Here is a 21,222-nt window from a genome sequence, read left to right as displayed (position 1 = left end):
AAGGAAGGGGCGCACAGATTTTTATTCTTTTTATTCAAGACTTGGTCCATTCTAACCATAGAGCCCCACTGAAGACAAAGCTTTCATTAGAGAATGGGCATTCTGCAAGCTTTGTGGACATGCAAACTGCAATGAAGGTAGCTTGTACAAATGGATCTCCGGGGCCACCCTGCAATCCCTTTTCATCTCAATGACACGAAAATTGCAGTCGAGAAATTGTGGATGGCGGAATATGTGTGCAATGTTGCAAGGTACAGCTTGTAGTACTATTGTATCCTGCCAGAGGCACATAAAGCAGATGACACTAGATACAAGCAGAGTTCCTCTCAACGCAAGCCACCATGACTGCAACTTTCCAGATAGTGCGCATAAGCTAACACAAAGATCATGGGATCAAAGATCAAAGTCAACACAAATATCATGGGAAATGTGTCTGCTAGCCACTTCCAGTGTATATAATCATTCCCAAACTGCAAGTAGTACAGTGCACCAATCTCCTGCGTCATCTGAAAGTACTTAATATAGCGATTTTGGCCTCAAAACATCTCACAATGCTACCTAAGTGATAAGAAACACCTTGACAGAAAGTGTAAATTATCTGCTAGGTAGTACAGTGAAAGCTCGTTAATTGGAACATCAATCATTCAAATTTTCGGACAATTCAAACTACACTACTTGGTCCGGCCAAGCTGCATAAAGATATATGTATAAAAAAGCCCGTTAATTAGAATGCGAGTCGGTTCCAATACGAATAATTTGAACTACGCACCGCCGCGTCTAGGCGACTTGGCGCACATCACGCGGGAAAAAAAACAACAAAAAAAACCCCACACCTTTGCGATAGGAAGGCATAATTAGAGGCTGCGCACATACAAAACGGGGACAGATGGAACCAGGTGAAACCATGGAAGAATGGCGCCGGCCGACGGCGTTAGAGGGAGGGGACGGTGGCAGCGGCAAAGTCAATGCATGGCCGCGGCTGCTGCTGCCTGCTCTCTCTTCTGCGCAACATCCGTAGCTCGCAACTAAATATTCATTAATTCCAGTCCTGTTAATTTGGAAATACGGATAAGTACTGTCTGCGCGGTCCCAGCTGACACCCATGAAAGGCTATGATCTCAGACGAGCACTATGGGTGAAACTTATTTTTTTTTTTGCGAACGATCATTCGTCAACGAAAGCACACGGTCAGCCGTTATCATGATGCCAGCCTTTAGCATCGTTTAAAGCTGCTTTCGGCGCCCGCCCGTCGCCCATAGCATGGTAAAGCAAACGACTGAGGAGGCTTGCATAACCGGACAAGCGCTGGCACTTTGCCAAGTTCACTCCCCCCATTCCCCCTACTGGAGCTAAAATCAAAAGGTAAACACGCTGTTATCACTGCGCAGCATATTGGCACACTGCCAAGAAATGTGTTGTGGACCGTGATGACAGGAAACAGGGACGCGCTAACGACTGACGCGTAGGCACCAATCGGGGCTGGGTGGGTTCATTATACGAGTGAGTTGGTTACGCGACTAAATACGGTACATTTACCACAATACAAATGGTTCTTGTCAGTTTTTTCGAAGCCATTCGATAATTCGAACATAACTTTTTTTCCCGGTACCGTGAAGTTCGAATTAACGAGCTGTTACTGTAATTGCTGTTTGAAAGGAAGACAAAATACCTGAAATAAAAAAAGTTATTTGGCAGGATTAAGGAGTAATTTTTATTTAAAAGCATATGCAACCTACACAGCAACACACCCCAATGTATAAGCCAAGCACTAGCCAACTACTGAAGCGGTGACGTCCAGAGCTCCTAACTATATTCCTTTTTCTCCCGCTATAGTGATACAGTTGACATCCTGTGCTGTTTGGTTTACAGTTTCGATATGCACACTTCCGATTCCTCTTTCCTGCTGCTGCTTGCCGGTTGCAGCTTCGCTCATTGTGCAGCACTATTGTAATACCCCTGTCACACGGACAGTTTCAATGCCCGTTGAGTCGATGGAGATCAAACTCAATGGGGATAGGCCACTGCCACACAGCGGTTTTCAATGAGAATTGAACTCTATTGGCAATGACTCAATGAGGTTCGGGAATGGCTACTGGAATGCCAAGGAACATTGAGAGCAGCCTTGCACCCACCTTAAGGTGAAAAACAAGACAAATTTAAAACAAATAAAACATCTTCTAGCTTAAATTTTTAGACTACATTAAACAGTTCGTCAACTCGTTTTTCGGGAGTCAAAATGATCACTCAATCTATAGAATGTGTGATGATCAGATGTAAATAAACTAATACTGTTCTATGGCAGTGCGGCATGCTGCAGTATTCATGTCGCCCTTTACCATGCTTTAAGAGCCCTACATGTGCTTCTAACAATAGCAACTACGAACACAGCGAAGACCATTGCTGAGCTGTGGCAGCATCGCTGACGCAAAATAGATACGGCGATTGCACATCGTTCGTCGTCGTTCCACTGCTTGCTCGTGGATTATGCCAAGCTGTGAGGTATTTGAATACCCTTCTCTGAACGAACTTTCATTTAATAATAGCATTTAGTGTGACATCCACCTTGTTCTATCCCGTTTCACTTCACATTTTTACTGGGTGTTATTATTCGTGGCGCCGTCTGTCGGATGACACGCTCACTACTCAATGGCCATTGAAATTTGCCGTATGGCTATGGCGCATCTCGATGACCCTCAAAAATTTTAATGGCCATTCACTCAATGGTCACTGAGATAGCCTGTGTGACAGAGGTATAAATCAACATGCTCATGATGTCTATGCAGACATCGACATTCCCAAAAGGTAAGAACATTCTGTAGTGGCTAATATACCAAAACGCTGGCCATTGCTAAATAGGTTAACAAATCAATTATATATAAGCACACGCACCATGTATCCCATTTAAATGTAGCTATTTTGAAAAAGACTGTGTCCCAGCATAGTGAAACCAGCTGAGGACTGTTGGGAGTCACTTGGCTTTGTTGGCAATATATATTTCCTTTCGTTCACCAAAGTTAATTGCAAAGACTAATTAGCTAATTATTGAATTATTCAATTGATAAAAAAGTCTCAATGTTCTCAAGAAATGACTAGCTATGTTATTTCTATGAAGGTAGTGTTTACTTAATGTTTTTTTTCTTTTCATCAGTTGTAAAGGTAACTCTCACAATTAAAAAAGCTTCTTTGTGGCAGCAACACCACTACAAAGCCCCGAGACAGGATTTCAGAAGTTTGACAGAGATTAAGGAATATAGATCCTGCAGATGGACTGCTTGTGAATGTCATGAATTCTGAATGAACAGTATTCAAGAAAAAAAAACAAATGAGGGGCATTACTTTTTGGGTACCTCAAGTCGCCTACTGCACTCTAATCCCAAAGAAGATATACTGAAACTCAACACGATCTCCTTTATAGTCGCGAAACATCACAAAGTAAATTACAATTATCAATTGGTCGTTTTGCAAAGAAATAGGGGTGACGCACGGATCCTCAAAACCAGGATGCATTGCCATCCACTTCAAGTAGATGATCATCCGATTCCCTCAGAAGGTTGAACCAAGTGGCAAGAAATGAAAGCTTTCTGCTCCACATGGGCCCACTTACAATGCCTAACAAAGCAGTACGGTTTTTCCACAGACACTGAAATTGAATGGGGCTGTCCTTGGTGCAGCCCACGTCACTTGTACGTTGGTCAGGTGATGAAGCTTGGGAGAGAAAAAAATGGAGCACGAGGAAACTGTAGGTGCACCGTGCCGTGCACTGCCTTCATCAGAGCCCAAAGGTGCAGCAGTGACATGCACACACAAAGCACAGTGCTCCCTCGTCAACCATGTCAATGGTGCAAATGTGACACATATCATGCACACACACACACACACACACACACATGCACCCTTCCACAACAAGGGCTACCAGTGAAGGGTGCGTCCCGGCCCTTGCCAGGAGAGGAGGAAAGGGACGTACCCGCCCAAGGGAAGAAGGGTGAGAGGTCAAAGGTCAAGCGAGCGCGGCTTGAGGCTCGCCATCATCCACTGGCGGGCCTGCTGCGTCAGCTCCAGCTGGTCCCGCGTCTTTCCGCACACCAGGGGATTCAACTTGCTCAGCTGGCGTGGCAAAAAGGCACGGTACCAAACCACGGTCACTCACCATTAATAAAGCCCCCTCCCTGCACTGCTCTGCACATGCAACCTGTGCTTGCTTACAAAAGTGGTGTGCCCCATCTATCATGCCAGTTCCTGCAATGCGCATTTTTCATAACCTGCACTGTGATGCCAGAGAGAAGCAGCTGCCATATATTGCCATATATAAGTAGACTGCAAAATGTAAACTGATGACAATTTGCAGGCATCCCTTCTTCGCTACCAAGTCAAAAATGAGTGACTCGTGTCAGCAGTATGCTCTTTGATGTGTAAGACCTGGCATTTAATTCTCTGACTGTTTCCCCTTCTGTTGATTTCCCATACAGTCACAAACATTTCCTCAAATGTTTTAACAATGTCACCCTCCTGCAGGGGCATCCCATGCTTGCACCACAGAAACTTTCAGTACAATAGATGTGCAGCAGTGCCAACTGCAAGTGCCACAGGCGAAGAATAATGGAGGTCAAAGTATCTCTCTCTCTCTCACGCACTAAAATAAGCAGCAGACACCAATGAGAAACGTGTTTGGGAAGTTTACGGAGGTTTGCTCTCATGCTGAAGTGAATGAGTATGACTACAGGGGCATGACTATCTGATGACAGAGCAGGTCTGCACGACAATTAATTAGTCATTTTACGTAGAAATCACTGATCCTGGCTTTGGTACACAATAAACTGCCCTTGAGCCAACACTGCGTTGGACCACACAATCAAGGCTCCCCAATTTTAGCTGGTCATCATTTTGAAAAAAAAAAAAAAAAAGAAAAAAGAAAACAGGATAATATAGAAACGTATGGTGAACTATATAATATAGATAAACGCTGCAGTTCATGACTCATCAATGCAAAAGCTGCCACCTACAGATTCCTCCGCAGCAGAGCTCACATCTGGTGATGGTATGCCAAATTTTGTGGGCCATGCCTGGTGAAACGACGTAAGAGATTATTATTCTGTGGCAACTGCCAACCACACGACTACAACAGAGCTGGGCCCACTTCCTATAGCTTGCCACAGGAATACCCAAAGCTGCATAAACCAAATGGACATTGAAACGTCCTTGGATGTCCTAGACATCCACAGCACGTCTAAGGGAGATTCAATGCCCGCTGAGTTTATGCAGCTTTGAACATCACTGCAATAAGCTGTAGAAAGTGGTGCCAGCTCTCTTGTAATAGTGTGGCTGGCAGTTGCATCAATGCTTAAGGTGTGCTTTATCTCATTCCCCAACTAAGAGCTTTGCATCCCATGCACTATGGCTTCGTACAGTAAGGTTTCTGCCCCTACAGAGGTCACTGATAGACACTGAGACACTGGGCCCAAAGCAACTAGTAGTGTATTTCCATTCCCTCAATGGCACAATGCCCAAACTTCCAGTCTGGCCTCCCAAATCATCTTAATGTTCTCGAAATAGTGCTTTCAGCTTCAAAGCCCCTCAATGTAACACATGGGTGACAAATAGCAAACGGTTCACAAATTCACAGCTTAAAAATTTTGAAGTAGACAAGTAAAAGTTGATTACTGTAGAACTCCACTGTTGTACCTTTCACAGGAACCTGGAATTCATTGAAGTACCAGCCAAGAAATGAAGTAGAAATGCAGTAGCCAAGAATCGTGTGTGAGAGAAAAGAAGTCCACCATTGCCTGCTGACTTTATATGTTTGCTTCACTAGTGGAATGGGGAACATATTTTGCAAGGCTTAGAGGCTCTCGCAATGTTTTTGCACGCACAGGAGTTCCAACAAGGCTCTCTGTCTCCCTTAGCAACTCCTGGTAGAAGAGAGGCAGCAGCGAAGAAGATGCACCCTTTTTCGTGGCCGCCGCTTTAACCCAACACAGTCCTTACCAATGGGAGCTCAGAAATTGCAAGGACACCAGGAACAGCATTACTCTGGAGCCCTCCAATATGGCCTCTCTTTCTTTCTCTCCATTTTCACTCCCAACTTCCTCCCTTCTTTTACAGTGCGGTTCAGATGTCCAGTGAAATTCTGAAACATGCCTTGGAGTTACCACGAGAAAGGGCATTTGGTACAGCGCAGTGCCCACATGCCATTTCTCACGGCAGAGTTTCGCTTCCTTCACGCTCACACCAGAGCAGCAATGGAATTGCACCAACAGCCACAACAAACCGTTGAAAGTCGATCTAGTTGGTCAGACGACATGATGCACGACGCAGCAGAGTAGGCGACAAAACGCAGCATTGTCCTTGTTTATGTGCATGTGTGTATTGTGTGCCGCTCCTGTGTTTCATTGCCTACTCTGCTGCGTGGTGCATCATGCTACAACAAAGGTCACATTGCACCTAAGTGCACATGGCGTGGGTGCAATGCACCAGAAGCCACTACACATAGTGCCAGTAAGTGCCAACGAAGTCTGCAATGCCACCTTGCTGTCCTAAGTGGCTAAACGAAGGCCGTCAAAACGCCGGCCATGAGGTGAACCACTATCACAGTGTAGCATGTGGTAATGTTGCCACAGTTGCAATATAAGAGCCAAATCTATGCTGCACGGGTTTGTAGAGAAGCTTGGACAGGACTGGTTTGGAACAACATAGCAGGCGGGAAAACACTCCTCCTAGGAATGTTGTAACAGCGGAGTTCTACTGTACTAGAAAGGTCCTCCATGCACTCAAAAACAGAGCAATGATCACCTTCCATTCTGCTCTTACCCTTTCAAGACTATGTGGTGCTGCTGTATTTGTTTTAATACACATTTTCTGGCATGGTGGCTTTGATGGTATGAACTAATGCCAGCTGGCTATGCATGCTAGCAAATGCCCAAAGGACACCGATAAAGATGGAAAACTACAGCGCAGAGAACGACGAGGACAAAATGAAGACACATAGGACACACGAGCGCTGACTTGCAACAGTTTATTTTGAGCCTCAGAGCCTTATTATACAGATGAAAACACCCAACATTATACTTGCGCAGTAGGCGATACATTCATATCTTGTCTTAAGTATATCAACTCCTTATAAGGCTCTGAGGCTCGAAATAAACTGTTGCAAGTCAGCACTCGTGTGTCCTATGTGTCTTCATTTTGTCCTCGTCCTTCTCTGCGCTGTAGTTTTCCATCATGAATAACCAACACGCCCAGACTGCTACGGTATTGAACACCGATAAAGCTACCTATGCTCTGCCTACAGTTGCATGCACAGTGGAATCTCACTAATTAAACTACACAAACAATGCCATTATTTGGTGCTGCATCTGCCGCTTCGCCCCTCTCGAGCTTGCATACCGAGAGCCAATTGAAAGTGCGATAGTATATTACAAAGCATTAAAAGGTCAGGGAGAGGTGCGCTACACTGGTGCAGATTGCACATACCACACTAGCCTATTTCATGCACAATCAATTTATGCGACTGACTCTGGGAACAGATATTCTGCTACCACCAGTGCAATGAGCACAACAGGGGCAGCAGGAAAGGACCATGAACTCAGTGAGAATTCGTTCAAGGCATGGACGCACAGATAATGAAAGAAGTGTCTGAAATGGCAGGCATGCATCCTCTCTCTTGTCAGTGATGTCACCGAAGGTTTCGAAAGAAAGTCTTGGCACTATTCAATAAAATGCCTTGACAATCCCTTCGCAAAGCTGCTGACAGCAAAGCAGCAGTGTTTGAATGCGATTTTGGGAGTGCTTTCCAATCTTTCTCTGTTTTTGTTGTTGCTCTTGGAATAAATAATGGAGTAAGATGGCAAGAACTGTCTGGCAAACAACCAATGGACTGCCAATATGTTCCCAACGCCAGGGGCTATCTAAACTTCCTTCCATTGTGGCAGGTTTCACAGTCGATACACACCAGCAACACAACACCTATTACAGGAGAATGTACAAGACTGCCCTCACCCAGAGGGGCAAACACTGCAATGCAGAGAACGAAGGCACACAGCTGAACCACCGTGCTTACCACACTACGCACCAGAACTGTTACCCCCTGCTACCCCATGCCACCCCCTGCTGCAGAGGGACCATCGGTCACCTAGCCCTGGCACAGCATGCTCTGCCTTTTTCCTTCTTTCTTAATTTCGAGTAGGATGTTCCCCGGGCTACTCTGCTTTTGCTCGTTATCATTTTTCTCCGAGCATAATGGAGAGGAGCAGTGCAAGCAAACAAGGACACAAGAACACAGTGAAAAACAGGACCAGCACAGACTACCAACTGAATTTTTATTGAGAAACAGGCCATATTTTATACTCCTAATCACGCAAGACCACTACATAATCGGGAAACACGAAGCACAATCATTGCCATCACGACAGTCATCTTATCAACCCAGGAAGTTCAGAAGTAGTCAACAGGGGGGAAAATAAAAAATAAAAATCTGCTTCTCAACTTCCTGGGTTGATGACTGTCGTGCTGGCAATGACTGTGTGTCGTGTTTTCCGATTAGTGGTGTTGTGTGATTAGGAGCATAAAATACGACCCATTTTTCAATAAAAATTCAGTTAGTAGTCTGAGCTAGCACTATTTTTCCGTGTGCTCTTGTTTCCTTGCTTGCTTGCGCTGCTTCCTCTCCATGATGCCTCACCGACTGGAATACACGAAGGTATTAATTCTCTGAGCAGCTCATTGCACTGTCCGTTTCAAGCCTTGTAATAACCACTGCAAACGTTGCCACCCACCGCTAGACCTCATCACTTCCGGCAGCACTGTGGAAGCTAGACGGCCTGTTCCGCCAACTATGAGAGCGGGTTGGGTGCATTCTTCTATGCCAAATCCTCTGCTCATGGTATATGCAGATAGAGTATAAGTAGACACTGTCTATGTACCTAAAAGAACATTTGGAAGCTTTGCCTGATGTCGCACTGTTTGTCACATTTGCACATTCAATTCAGCATGCGCAAATTAAGCCACAGTGGCAACTTTTTAACCTAGGGGCGCCTAAATGGTTTTTGGAAATAGATCATTTTTGTGAACAGACCGACTTTTGTTTAGGCCTAAGAATGCAGAATTATCCCCCCCCCCCCAAAGGCAATTTTTAACTCTCTTGGATGTTGCTTAGGTGACATTTAAGCCAAACATGCCTGACGTGCCATTTATAACCAATGAACTACTCAAAAATCTAGTAACAAGATGTTGACTCCGAGGCAAGAGAGCCGACTTCAAACCATGTCGCCATGTTAGCGATAGGATCTTATCGTAGACAAGAGTCACAAACATTGAACTTGAGAAACAGCATATGCAATGCGAGCCTGCATTAAGGCTCAGCTTGAAACAATGTTTCATGAATGTGCACTTCAAAGCACTTGATCCCCCACGCTCATATGGACATCTTACATTGGCACTGCATTCTGCCTCTGCACTTGTAGCAGCTTTGGTACAGCTGCAAGAACTATCAGATACAGAGGTAGACAGCACACCTGAGCGGCACGGTAACCACTGCTGTATAGGTTGATACATTCAAAAGTAGGAGTAACAGATGCGCAGCTGTTGTGGTTCCTCCAGTTTATTCTGGTTATATAATGTGGCACTAGCACTACAATAAAGGTCCTAGCGTGTGGATTGCATGCAGTTTGTGAAGATAGCATAGTCAGGGCACAAATAAGCACTTGGTGGCACTTCTCATATCCAAACTGGGTATTTGCAACCACACACCTTTGACAACTGCTGGTTCTTTGTTCGCACCAGCCCTGGAGCCCTGGCACAGTGCACAATGCAAAATGCGGGCCTCATTCATAGTGCAGCACAAAATACAAATTATTTCTACCTTTAGTTCCACACAGTTAGCTGACAACTGGTTCCTTATCGCCGCATGATAGTTCGCTGGCAACGTACAGTTACTGCTGGCTGTCCAAACATTTTGCACCTGTAGTTTGTAAACAAAGATTTGCACCTATGGCAATTCCCTCAGAATGGGGACATGCTGCGATTCCCAGGTGCAGTGCACAGGTGAAGCAGGCAAAGGTGGTTTTCGTGCAGTGCATGTGTAGGCAGTGCTACCTTGGTGGTGAGTGGCCACCTGCGCAGCGGTGTGCCCTCAAAACGGTGGTGCAGCGCCATGCGAGAGGAGGAAGACACGCCACTGTGCGAGTGCTGCTGCTGATGATGATGATGAGCCCTGGCCTGTGGGGGGAGGACAGGTGCAACAACACAAGAAATAAAATGGCACAATAAGATTAAGGCCAGGCTGACAAACTATGCAAAGAACAAGCTGTCGGACCAGTTCGTTTTGCACTGACTACCTATGCGAAGCCACAAGAGGGTGCCACATGATGGCTTGCAGTGTACGAACATATTAAAATTTCCTGCCTCGCGAGTGGCATGCACAGGGTCTCCCACTACAGTGCGTCCTCATGAATTGGGAATCACCCATTACAAGATTAATTAATAAAGCACTAAATAGTTATGAACATGATTAAACAAATTAAATGCGATCATTAGAATATCATTAGATAATTATTTAACCGAGTAACATGGAATGACTAATTGATAACAATTAATCAAAATTAGTTATTTCATGGGAACTAATGAACTGATTGCAACTACAGGAGTAAGTTGCTCACTGGTGGATCACTACTGATTACATGATACCAGACATGTCCAGAGAAGACGAGGACGTCGGTGCAGTGAGGGAGGTCGTACAGTCCTTATAAAAGCCATGCGTCACCATGTGTGAGTTTGCTCCCAGGTGTTGACAAGGACGCATATGCGATGGGAGCTAAGCGAGTGCCAATCAGAAATGCTTCATTAAAACTTCTTTCTGGGCGAGTTGGTGCATATTGCACATTTATAGCGAAAAAAAAAAAAAAAAATCAACCACACGCAGACAGGGTAATGGCACAAAACACAAGTACTAATTTGTGAGCTGCTTGTGTTGTGTATTGTCACCCTGTCTGTGTGTGTGGTTGTCTTTTTTTGCACTATAACTTTATATTATATGGAAATAACTTTCATATTACTACACCTGACCAGATTTAAGTGCACCCTTTGAATTCTTTATTGCTTTAGATACCAACCGATTGGCAACAGAAAAAAAAAAAAAAAAAAAAAAGGATGGCTTCAGATATTCAATCGAACATCCATTTAAAAAAGAGAAAAGAAATCTGAAAAAGAAAAAAGATAAACCGTATTTACTTGCATAATGCTCACACTCGCATAATGCTCGCACCCCCAACATTGGGCGTCGAAAATTGGAAATTGTTTTTTTCCCTCGCATAATTATCGCAGCACCAATATTACCACTGCGAGAGTAGTCTTTTAGTAGTAACAAGCGCCACCTTTGGAGCGCTACTGAACCTAGCTGGCCTCGTGTGCACGCGCTACCAGGCGGCGATAGCGTGCTCGGGTAACTGGCACCGCAACACCCAGAGGGCACCACTCTACTATAGGCGCTGGGCTTTGCCGCCTCTGACGACAACAGTCCGCACGCGGCGGTGGCGGCAACAAAAAGCAGACTTCGCCAGTGATGGGGGTTGACTCAGCAGCGCAAGCCGAAGCCGAAGGCGAACTCGGTAACTCCAGCGAAGGCGCCCCCCGACTGTGGTTAAGTGGTGCCTGTGTGCTGCTGTGTGTGTGTGCATGCTATGACTTATGACATGTAAACGGCTAGGGCGCACATCGTGCCCCCCCCCCCCCCCCCCCTTGGTGCAAAGGGATAGCCACATAATTATCGTCATATCATCATCGGTTATGCTCTTTATTTTTTACCTTCGTGATGCCCATAGTCGCCATTTTGCAAGGTGTTTTCGCATCCCATTGTCATAGCTTTCGAGTACGGGCTACAGCATAGCAACCGCACTTCGGCATCCACGAGTTCTGTGTAGTGCGCTACTGGAGACAGCGATTGCAGTGTCGATACGGACTCGGATCAAGTCTCTGATCAAGCAGACTATATGGTCTGCTGTGAGCATTATACCACGGAACGCGGGGAGTGATGATGAGGCTGCGTGCAGTAAATTTAAGTGCTTTAGCAATTTGTGCTTTTGGCGACCTTGTACTTTTATAACAAGGGTAAGTTCTGCTTGAAAGTAATGTTTTGGTTATAGTATTTACAATAGCTGACCCAAGAATCCATATTCGCACCTATTTAAATTTGCTTTTAGCGCTCCAGAACATTTGCTCGAAATTATCACACCCGCCAACTTAGCATCAATTTTCCGCGAAAAAAAAAAAAAAATGCGAGCATTATGCGAGTAAATATGGTACATGCAAATGTAATAGTCCTCAGACCAGAGATTAAGAAAATATCTTAAGGTGGAGTAGAATTTGTAATAATGGAGTGATTACTCATTTGCATTCACCCAAACACAGCCATATGGCTACAAAGGAAAGCTTCACAGCTCTGGCAGAAACTTTGAATCTAAAGAAAAATTCTTCCTGGTCCGGGGTACATATGGTTTTCAAAGCCAAAATTGGAGAACACCACTTTGACTCAGTATCATAGAAAGAGAAACTGCCTATGTACACAAAAATATTCTGTTTGGTTAGATGGCATAACAGAATGAAACCTGATATATGGTCATGCTAAATGAGCAACAAACTGAGATCCATGAAGTGACAGTGGACTGGCGACAAAACAACACGATGGATGCTAAAACCTCAGTAATTCAGGCTCCAAGGTGGCTAGAAGAGATGCCCGAATTATCAGATGCTTTGTGAAAAGGCCCTAATGCACCATCAGCACACTTAAAAAGTGACGGGGACATGGAGGGAATGCATGAAGAGAAGAAGAAATGACCAGCAGCATACCGGTCAGTGCTCGAAGAGGTGCAAAGCTGGGCTCTGATGGTTGGCAAATGCCTGCAGTCACTGTGGGCTGGCAGCAAAGCTATGGATATATTTTGATCCAGCGACAGAGCCCAGTTGTCAAAGGTATGCACGGGCTACAATGCACATGCACCTGGACCGTATGCATCAAAGCGCGCCTGTAGCACTGCGCAGAGGAACAACCAACCATACAACACTGCAGCACCAGCATGCGTAAATGTAAGCAGCTCTTTCATCAAAAAGAGCAAGGACAGGTGCAAACATTGAGCCTAGACATTTGGAGGCCAGAAACTTGGGTCGCACTAAAATTCCCATAGGTCAATCATTTCTTGTTGCAGTAATGGAGTGGTGCGTGTGCGGAATGAAATCCGCAATTAAAGAGGAAGACTGAAAGAGAGCTACAGACACTTTTTTAGGTTTCCATATATTTGGGCTGTTCTTCTGAATAAAGTTCAGTTGGAAGCTTGTCTGTGTCCTCCCTTGGCCATGTGTGTTCTGTTGGTAGCCATGCCTTAGAGCAGAGGCCACACTGTGCCATGTTACAATGAAGATGGCCAAACTGCCTCCTCCCAAGCATGCGGAAAGAAGGTGAGCATATAACTTTACTGGCATCATTGCAGAGACTCCAAAACTGTGAAGCATTCCACTACGGCCCCGTTTATTTCACTGTGTTTGTCCAAATTTTCATATTGCCCTCGCATTATATCCAGGATGTCTATCAAGCTGATGTTTCCCTGACTGTATATGTAAAATTACCTGAGTGACATAGTATTGTTTTATGCTAAAATGAGCTAACACAATTCCACCTGATGCTATTAGTAAGCATGCTAAAAAATAAAAACCATATTTTGAATAGTAAGGAGTAGCATTTATTTCATTTAAAAGCAAAATAGAAGGCAGGCATATTAAATCGTAACAAATTGACTATCTTTGAAAAAGTGCTATAACCAAATCAAATCGAATATATTTTCAGATACAGCAGCCGACCAATTTTTCGGACTCCAATAATTCGAACTTGAGCGGTATTTCAGTCTTCAGAAACCATCCTGCGCCCCATAGAAACGTGTATTTCAACCAATATTTTGGACTTATGGTGTTCAAAAGTTCAAATTTTCGGACCAAATTTTCGCCAGTAATACTGTGGGGATTATTTTCTGGCCGAAGTCTCGGTTTTGCGCATCACACGGATGTGAGTGGGCATCGTTGTCGCAAACAACCCGCTTTGCGCGGCCGTGAAAGCTAGGCGAAGCAGTCATTAGGACAGACAGCTTGGCTTTCTGTTCATCGCTGATTTGAAGTAGTCGCGGTAGCCTACAATGAGCGCACAATCGGACGTAAAATGGAACAGAGCACTGTCTGCTGCAGATCACTCCGACACTGCCGCTGTCACCAGTGGGAAAAGAATGGGGGGTGGGTGAGGAGTGCATTCACGGAGGCTCTCGTTCCACTTGCTTTTTCCCGTGAATTTCATTTTGTGGTATTCGCCGTCCTTAGCCGTAGAACCACGAATACGTTGCGATGGACGAGGGCAAAGAAAGCACACAAACACGACAGGACTAAGCAACAAACCTGTCTTTTTGTAGTCAACCAAGTCGTATCACACATGCAATTACCCATCTACCGCATGCTCATGGAGCACAAGCTGACGCAGTATATCAGATCAATAGAAGAAATGTTAACGGGAAAGACGAGAAGAAACCATCCTAACCAATTTTTAACAAGGCCACAGCAACAAAGACAAAAAACGTTTTTCACGGCTCTACAAACATTCAAAGCTGACTGATAAGATTTTTCCTGCAAAGAAATCATCATCGCAAGCTATTTTCCTGATCTGACAATTTTTTGAAGCGAAAAACTTCACTACGAGGGTTGGAGCCGAGCTTCGCAGACCCCTCGCCAAGCTCTGCCGGCGTTGCCTAGATACGCTTAAGAGGTGTGCGATTCTTCCTCAAAAGAGATCTTTATTTGGGAATTGAACCTTCATCTCTTGGATCCCCAGCCGAGTGTTTTACCGCTGTGCCACGCCCTGGATCATGAAACGCTCTTCATAATTCTGCTTGTTTACTGTGAGGATGATAGCGGGATTCCACTCGTGACAGGTACTGCCATTTGAGCACAATTTGAAAGTACCAGACTAAAATAGCTAAGTCACTCAATTAGGGTGACGTCAAGGATGTGACGTCACCCATCTGCCGTCAGCTATGAGGACCAAGCGGGAACGAGTGCGCTCCAACGCCGCCGGGCGGCACTTCTTGCCTTCTGCGAGTGACAGATGCTGCGCCTTTCCTTTCCTGTAAACGAATTATAGAACGCCGGTGAACTTAGACACGCTCGACATGGAAGCCAAGGAGAGTTTAGCTGCTTGCGAACAGCGCAGAAGACTACAGAAAATAACTTTTTCTGATCCTGAGGTAGTCACTGCTTTTTGCTACATATATCCAGGCATAGCAAAGCTAAGCCATCTTTCATTTTTTGGCATAACCCGGTTATAACAATAATTGGTTGTAACATCAATATTGCTTACCTTGGGGGGCCTGGCCAGAGCGTTGGCAAAGGGGAGATCTCCCATGGACACCTCTTCAGGCAGTGTCTCACGGATGATGGACGGTGGAGAGAAGAGCACTGACGAGTCGCCCAGCAGGCTCTTGCTCTGCAAAATGGCAGCACATGTACGCTTGGCGAGGGGAATAAAAATCAAATTCTGTGGCCTCAACCAGGGAGATTTCCATGGGCAACCTTGGGTGTATCACACCCTTGGACGCATGCTAAAGTCTGAAGAGGGTCACGCTAGTTGGTTTCTCATTTTTTGCAGCGCGTAGCTGGACATAGGCAAAGCAGAGAGGAACAAATAGTAAACACAGGCAAAAGTCTGTCGAAATTCTGAGTTTGCTTTTTAGCACTTTTCACAAAAACAGTGACCCCGGCTGTAACATACAGTCGCCAGTCTGGGTACTAATCAACGCACACATGGTAGAATTTGTGGCTATATCCGAGATGTCACAGATTGGTTGGCTGGTTGACAGTGACATCACAGGTGGGCTGCAACCTGCTTTCAGTTCCAGTTTCCCGGGCCTCTAAGGAATGTGATGCAATTATAAAGTTGTAATGCTCTAAGACTCTTGAGTTACCCAGGCACGCCGCAATTTTGCAATGCTCAATGACAACAATGACTAAACCCCAGTAATAAATGCATATCACACAGCCAAGCCTTAATATAATGAAATAGATACTACAGGCAGAAAGTTAGGTGGGCGGATGAGATTAAGAAGTTCGCAGGGGTCAAGTGGATGCAGCTAGCACAGAACCGGGTTAAGTGGAGAAATATGGGAGAGGCCTTCGCCCTGCAGTGGGTATAATCAGGCTGATGATGATGATGATGAGATACTACAAATTGCTGGCTGCATCAATCTTTCATAAACCACATCATTTTCGCCTTATGTAGCTCACACTGAAATGACTATATTGAACTTCTTGGCACCAAACAGGCAGCAAGCTTTCCTGCACAATTCAAGCAACTAGCAGGGGTGAGACAAGCATTCGTTCCAATGTTAGCATTCTTATCTTTGACTCGGCAACAGCCCCATGGTACATGTACCGAAAGACATGGAAGATTGGAAGCTACGCTTCTCAGACCTGTTGACAGTGCCCAGGGAACAGTATTCCCCATGTCATTATGAGCACTGCCAGAGTTGCTCTCTCCTCACTGACTAAACTGCATGGCTCTTGAGCATGCATTATTTACCAAAATTTTATATAACAAACTTCAGCTATACCAAACTATTTTGCCATCTTTTATAAGCCTGGTACATATATTGAGGTTGTACTGTAGTTGCATGCCGCAGCATAAATGTAGTCGGTGATTTTGAACTGTTTGAGGCGCGGTTCAGCGGACACTCAATCATAAAGACCTCTTGGGGGAGATACCTCCTTGCCCCTGCTGCTGCTATCGAAGGGCAGCAAGCGTAACTAGTGATGCATGTGAATGCAGTAAAAACAATGTAAAAAAAGTAAGGCAAACTGGCTATTTCTCAAGTCACCCAAACATTGGCTAACTACTTCAGAAGTGGGGACACTGCATCTTTGAGTCTTGGAGTGGGGTACTCCCTAGACCTTTTCAACCAAAATGTTTTGTGCAGGTAAGTTGCTAAGAATGCGAGGGACACGCACGGGCGTCTCGGGGAGGATGAACGACTCGGGGTCAAGGGGTGGCAGGGCTGCCGCTGCTGTGAGGCCAGGCACTGCAATGTCACCGGGAGTGGACCAGGTCTCGTGGAGGGCCTTGCGCACCCGCTTGGAGGGCGACAGGTTCTGCACCACAGGAGAAGGAGAAGGCTGCTAACACCCACAATCTTAGTGCTGCAACATTGCACTATTCATCTCATCCCAGAATTTGCCTTGACTGGTGCCCACTGTATTATAGTCTTACCATAACCCAAGTGGGCGCTGCACACCATCCAATCACTAGGTTACAGCCCCACAGAAGAAACAAGAAATGGGTGCATGTAGTAGTGGGCACATAACATAGTTTACAACACAAATAACCATTACAAATGACTTGGCAAATTCAGCATGCGGCTGTGCACGAAGTGAGCCATTCAGTCAATTCCAGATTTCTATGGTCTGAGGGCAAAAATAATTTTTTACCAGAACCCACTGACACCGATAGAAGAACTACCATATTGCCGCAAATCATTCGAATCTTTGTTTTTCTTTTTAGACAGCTGCTGTCACGCGGCATTATCACTGTGAATCTAGCACATGGATCGATTCTGTGTTGTTTGTTTATTCACGCCTGTTGTCCAGAGACGATGCTGTACAGTTAAACCTCGATATAACGAAGTAAAATCGGCACTTGAATTCGTTACATTGAAATTTTGTTACGTCGAAATTAGGCTCATAATATGCAAGCAAAATTCTCAAATGATGTTGCTGGTGCGAAGCACACATGGAAGAACTTTTATTTGCGGGTAAAGTAGTCCGTCACTTTCTTTTGAGTCTTCTTTGCATTCAACAATGGCATTACGCACCGTTCATAGGCCCACAACGACTGCATAGCCTCTTCCTCTCCCGTAGAGCCCGTGAAGTGCCTCAGTACGTCAATCGCATCGACTACTTCACGGGAGGTGGGGACGTTGCCACACTCGTCCTGATTGTCCGTTTCGTCGTCACTATCACCTTGCAATTCCCAAACCACATCGTTCAGGATCGATTCCGTGGTCACCTCCTCTTCTGCCGCGAGGACACATGAATCACCAAGTACGAAATCGTCGATCTCGACGCCCTCCGGCATAGCACCACCGCTGCGAAGGCGCTCCCAAGACTCCTGAAGTGCCTGCGCTTCTGTTGTTTCAAGTGTGGACAAATCACCTTCAGGTAGAGCTGCTGCGGAAGCGTCTGCTGCGGAAGCGTCTGCTCCAAGACCTGCTTTTTGAAAACAGTTTTCAATAATTTTCTTTGGCATTACTTTCCAGGATGTGGACAGCATCTCGAGCGCTTGAAACAAATCAACTTTCGTTGACCGTCCCAGCCGAATGTCGAGGAGCACCTTGCCAACTAATCTTCGGCAATAGGCACATTTCAAACTGTTAATTATGCCCTGATCGAGCAATTGGATGAGTGATGTGCAGTTGGGTGAGAGAAACTGCAGTTCCACGTGTGCAAGCTCCAAGTCGTCAACGTGATGCACGGAGCAGTTGTCGAGGATGAGGCACACGTGGCGTCTGGATTCTTTCATGTCCTCTTCAAGATCTTGCAGCCAACTGCGGAAAACACTGCGGGTCATCCATGCTTTTTTGTTCGATGTATAGGCAATCTCGAGTTGCCATGAATTCTTAAAGCAGTGAGGTTTTTTGCTGCGCCCGATAACAAACGGCAAACGCTTGCCACTTCTATCCATGTTGGCGCACAGGAGGACTGTGATCCGTAGCTTGCTATGCTTGCCGCCATGGCAACGATCACCTTTCAAAGCTAGTGTGCGATTAGGCAGCATCTGGTAGAACAATGCCGTCTCGTAGCGCTGGAGGATATTTGGCACTGCGTTCGTAATCCAGGCAGCCGATTCTGTTGCATCAGCCGATGATGACTCTCCGCTCAAGCTTTTGCCAACGATCGAGTGTCGAGCCTTAAACCTATGCAGCCAGCCGCTGCTGGCCTGGAAGTCATCGCGACCAAGCAGGCATGCGAAATCCTTTGCTTTTTGTTGTAGGACCGCACCACCAATGGGAGTGTTTTGCACCTGGGTTGACATGAACCACTTGAAAACGGCTTTATCCACGTCTTCATAGGTTGCTGCCTTCAACCTTTTCCGCTGGCTGCTTGCCCCCTTTTTTAAGGAGTCGATGATGGATTCCTTGGAGCTCAAAATCGTGAAGAGTGAACTTTGCGGTATCTCGAACTTTGCGGCGACATCTTTCTTCTTTTCGCCCTTCACGATGGCATCCAGTATGCTGGCCTTCACTTTTAGAGAGAGCACTTTTCGTTCGCCACTCATGCTGCTGGAACGGAGCCGCCAAACAAACGTCGCGACTACGACGACGACGACGAGGGACAGGTCACCAGTCATGTGACAATGTTACAACAAACAAATGCACACACGCTGCACGCCGACATGCGCTGTGCAAAAAATAGGCATAAACTGGGTAGGGAGCCTGCATGTTGCGCTGCGGCGCCTAAACTGGGCCGATGCTCGTGCCGCCTACTGGAGTTGCTCAACACCATGTTTGCGTCTCCCGCGTAGTACTTCAGATGGCGCAGCGTATGCCACGTCGTATCATCATCATCATCACATTTTTAAGCGCGCTCGACTCTGCTGCGCTGCCGCGCCAAGGTCGACCCACCTTGGCCGCACTGCGCTTATTTTCAGGCTGCGTGCGCTTTGATGGGCGCTGCTTTCAACCACTCAGGATCGTGGTACACCTTTGTTCAAGCATTGAGTCTTCAACTAAATTTCGTTACATTGAAAGTTCGGCGAAATTTACTACGTTATAGGGGGGCTAAAAATACACTGTGTTCTATGCGCCCAAAGTTACCGAAACTGAACTACTTCGTTACATCGGGGATTTCGTTAAATTGAAGTTCGTTACATCGAGGTTATACTGTATCATCTTTCTTTGTCGCGCAAGATGCGTCGAGCTGTATCACGAAGATTCCAACCAGTCTCATGCGTTTCTACAATGTTCCAGGTTAAGCTAGTCGCCAGTTGCGGCTTTATCTAGATGTTTCTTCGTCTGTAAGTTGAGCGCTGAAAGGCGCAACAGCATTCTTTGTTCAACGACCACTGAGCACTATTGCTGATATCACCACCACCGAGTCCCTTAGTTCTTTTGCGGGCACAAGTCAGCCCATTAAAGAGTTTCTTTAGTGCACTCCGAGACTCTTCATTCGTGCCATCGACCTTGGTGATCCTTGTCATCACCACGTGACAATATTTACTCGCATAATAAATCCACCTTCCCCTTTTGCCACTGAGAACACACACAGACAAAAAAAGCTAATCGTTAGTGCATCCCTCTGTTTCACACCGTTGCTGCCCAGTGTATTTCTTGGCAGCTCGCCAAAATGCTGTACAGCGGGAACGTCACGGTATGTCTCCTGGCGTGACTTGGAGAGGACTTGGTGGCAGAGTGGCAGCGGTGAATTGTTTGGCTCGTACGGTTGCACAAGCCTGATTTTCAGTACACTGCTTTATGAGGCAGCGATTAGAGTGGGCACTGTCCACTGCCACAAAATCGTTGGAACATGTGATAGTGGCAAACAATTTTTGAAACAAACGATGCTAAAAGCTAGCGTCATGATCGTGGCTGACCGTGTGCTTTGTTTGATGATTGATGAGTGAAAGAATGACCAACTCATAAAAAAAAAAAAAAAGAAAAGGAAAGAAGAAAGGATTTTTCAACTCTTTTAATGTCTTGAACCCTCCCCTCAAACCGACACAAATTTCTATATATATAAAAAAAAAGTGGGTCCATTGCGCAAGTAAATACGGTAAGTTGAGCAGGCTACTGTAGAAAAGAATTGGCAAATGGGCCTGGTGCTTGCACAAGTTGGTGCCATGGGCAATCTCATGGGAAAGAAAGATGCAATGGTCAGCAAAGGAAGAAACGACAAGGTGGCAGCACAACATGAGGGTGACAAATTGCGGTCATAACACTGATAAATATCTGATGGCTCTTTTAACAGACTCTAATCATTTTCTACTGCGCACATGACGCACTGAGCAATTAGCGCAAATATATTCAAGGAGCGGTCTTATCAAGGATTTGTATGCTGCAAACTCGCACTCTTTCGAGGAAATTTTAGGACTGCACTTCAAGAAGCCTAGTTTCGACTCTGCTTACATGCAAAACAGCTCTGTATGCCTATGCCACTCCA

At 45.6% G+C, this 21,222-nt stretch overlaps 1 protein-coding gene across 4 annotated transcripts in view; it reads right to left on the bottom strand.

Moving 5' to 3' along the window:
* LOC146181002 (myb-related protein B-like) overlaps positions 1–21,222 on the bottom strand; it is a 95,361-nt gene that overhangs the window by 3,102 nt on the left and 71,037 nt on the right. For 2 of the 4 annotated variants that reach the window (XM_084576219.1, XM_084576220.1), the window contains exons 15-18: positions 17,020–17,160; positions 15,377–15,502; positions 10,087–10,209; positions 3,965–4,104 (exon numbers count right to left, since the gene is read on the bottom strand). In XM_084576219.1, coding sequence (XP_084432345.1) covers positions 3,991–4,104; positions 10,087–10,209; positions 15,377–15,502; positions 17,020–17,160 — 504 coding nt within the window. In that variant the 3' untranslated portion in view covers positions 3,965–3,990. The remainder of the gene's footprint in view (positions 1–3,964; positions 4,105–10,086; positions 10,210–15,376; positions 15,503–17,019; positions 17,161–21,222) is intronic. The other 2 variants (XM_084576221.1, XM_084576222.1) reach the window with 2 other exon arrangements.

Source organism: Amblyomma maculatum, chromosome 8 (assembly GCF_055883805.1).
Source record: "Amblyomma maculatum isolate TAMU_Amacu chromosome 8, ASM5588380v1, whole genome shotgun sequence".
NCBI classification, from domain to species: Eukaryota; Metazoa; Arthropoda; class Arachnida; order Ixodida; family Ixodidae; genus Amblyomma; species Amblyomma maculatum.
The sequence above is the reverse complement of the archived record's forward strand: the minus strand, read 5'-3'. Positions and strand labels throughout refer to the sequence as shown.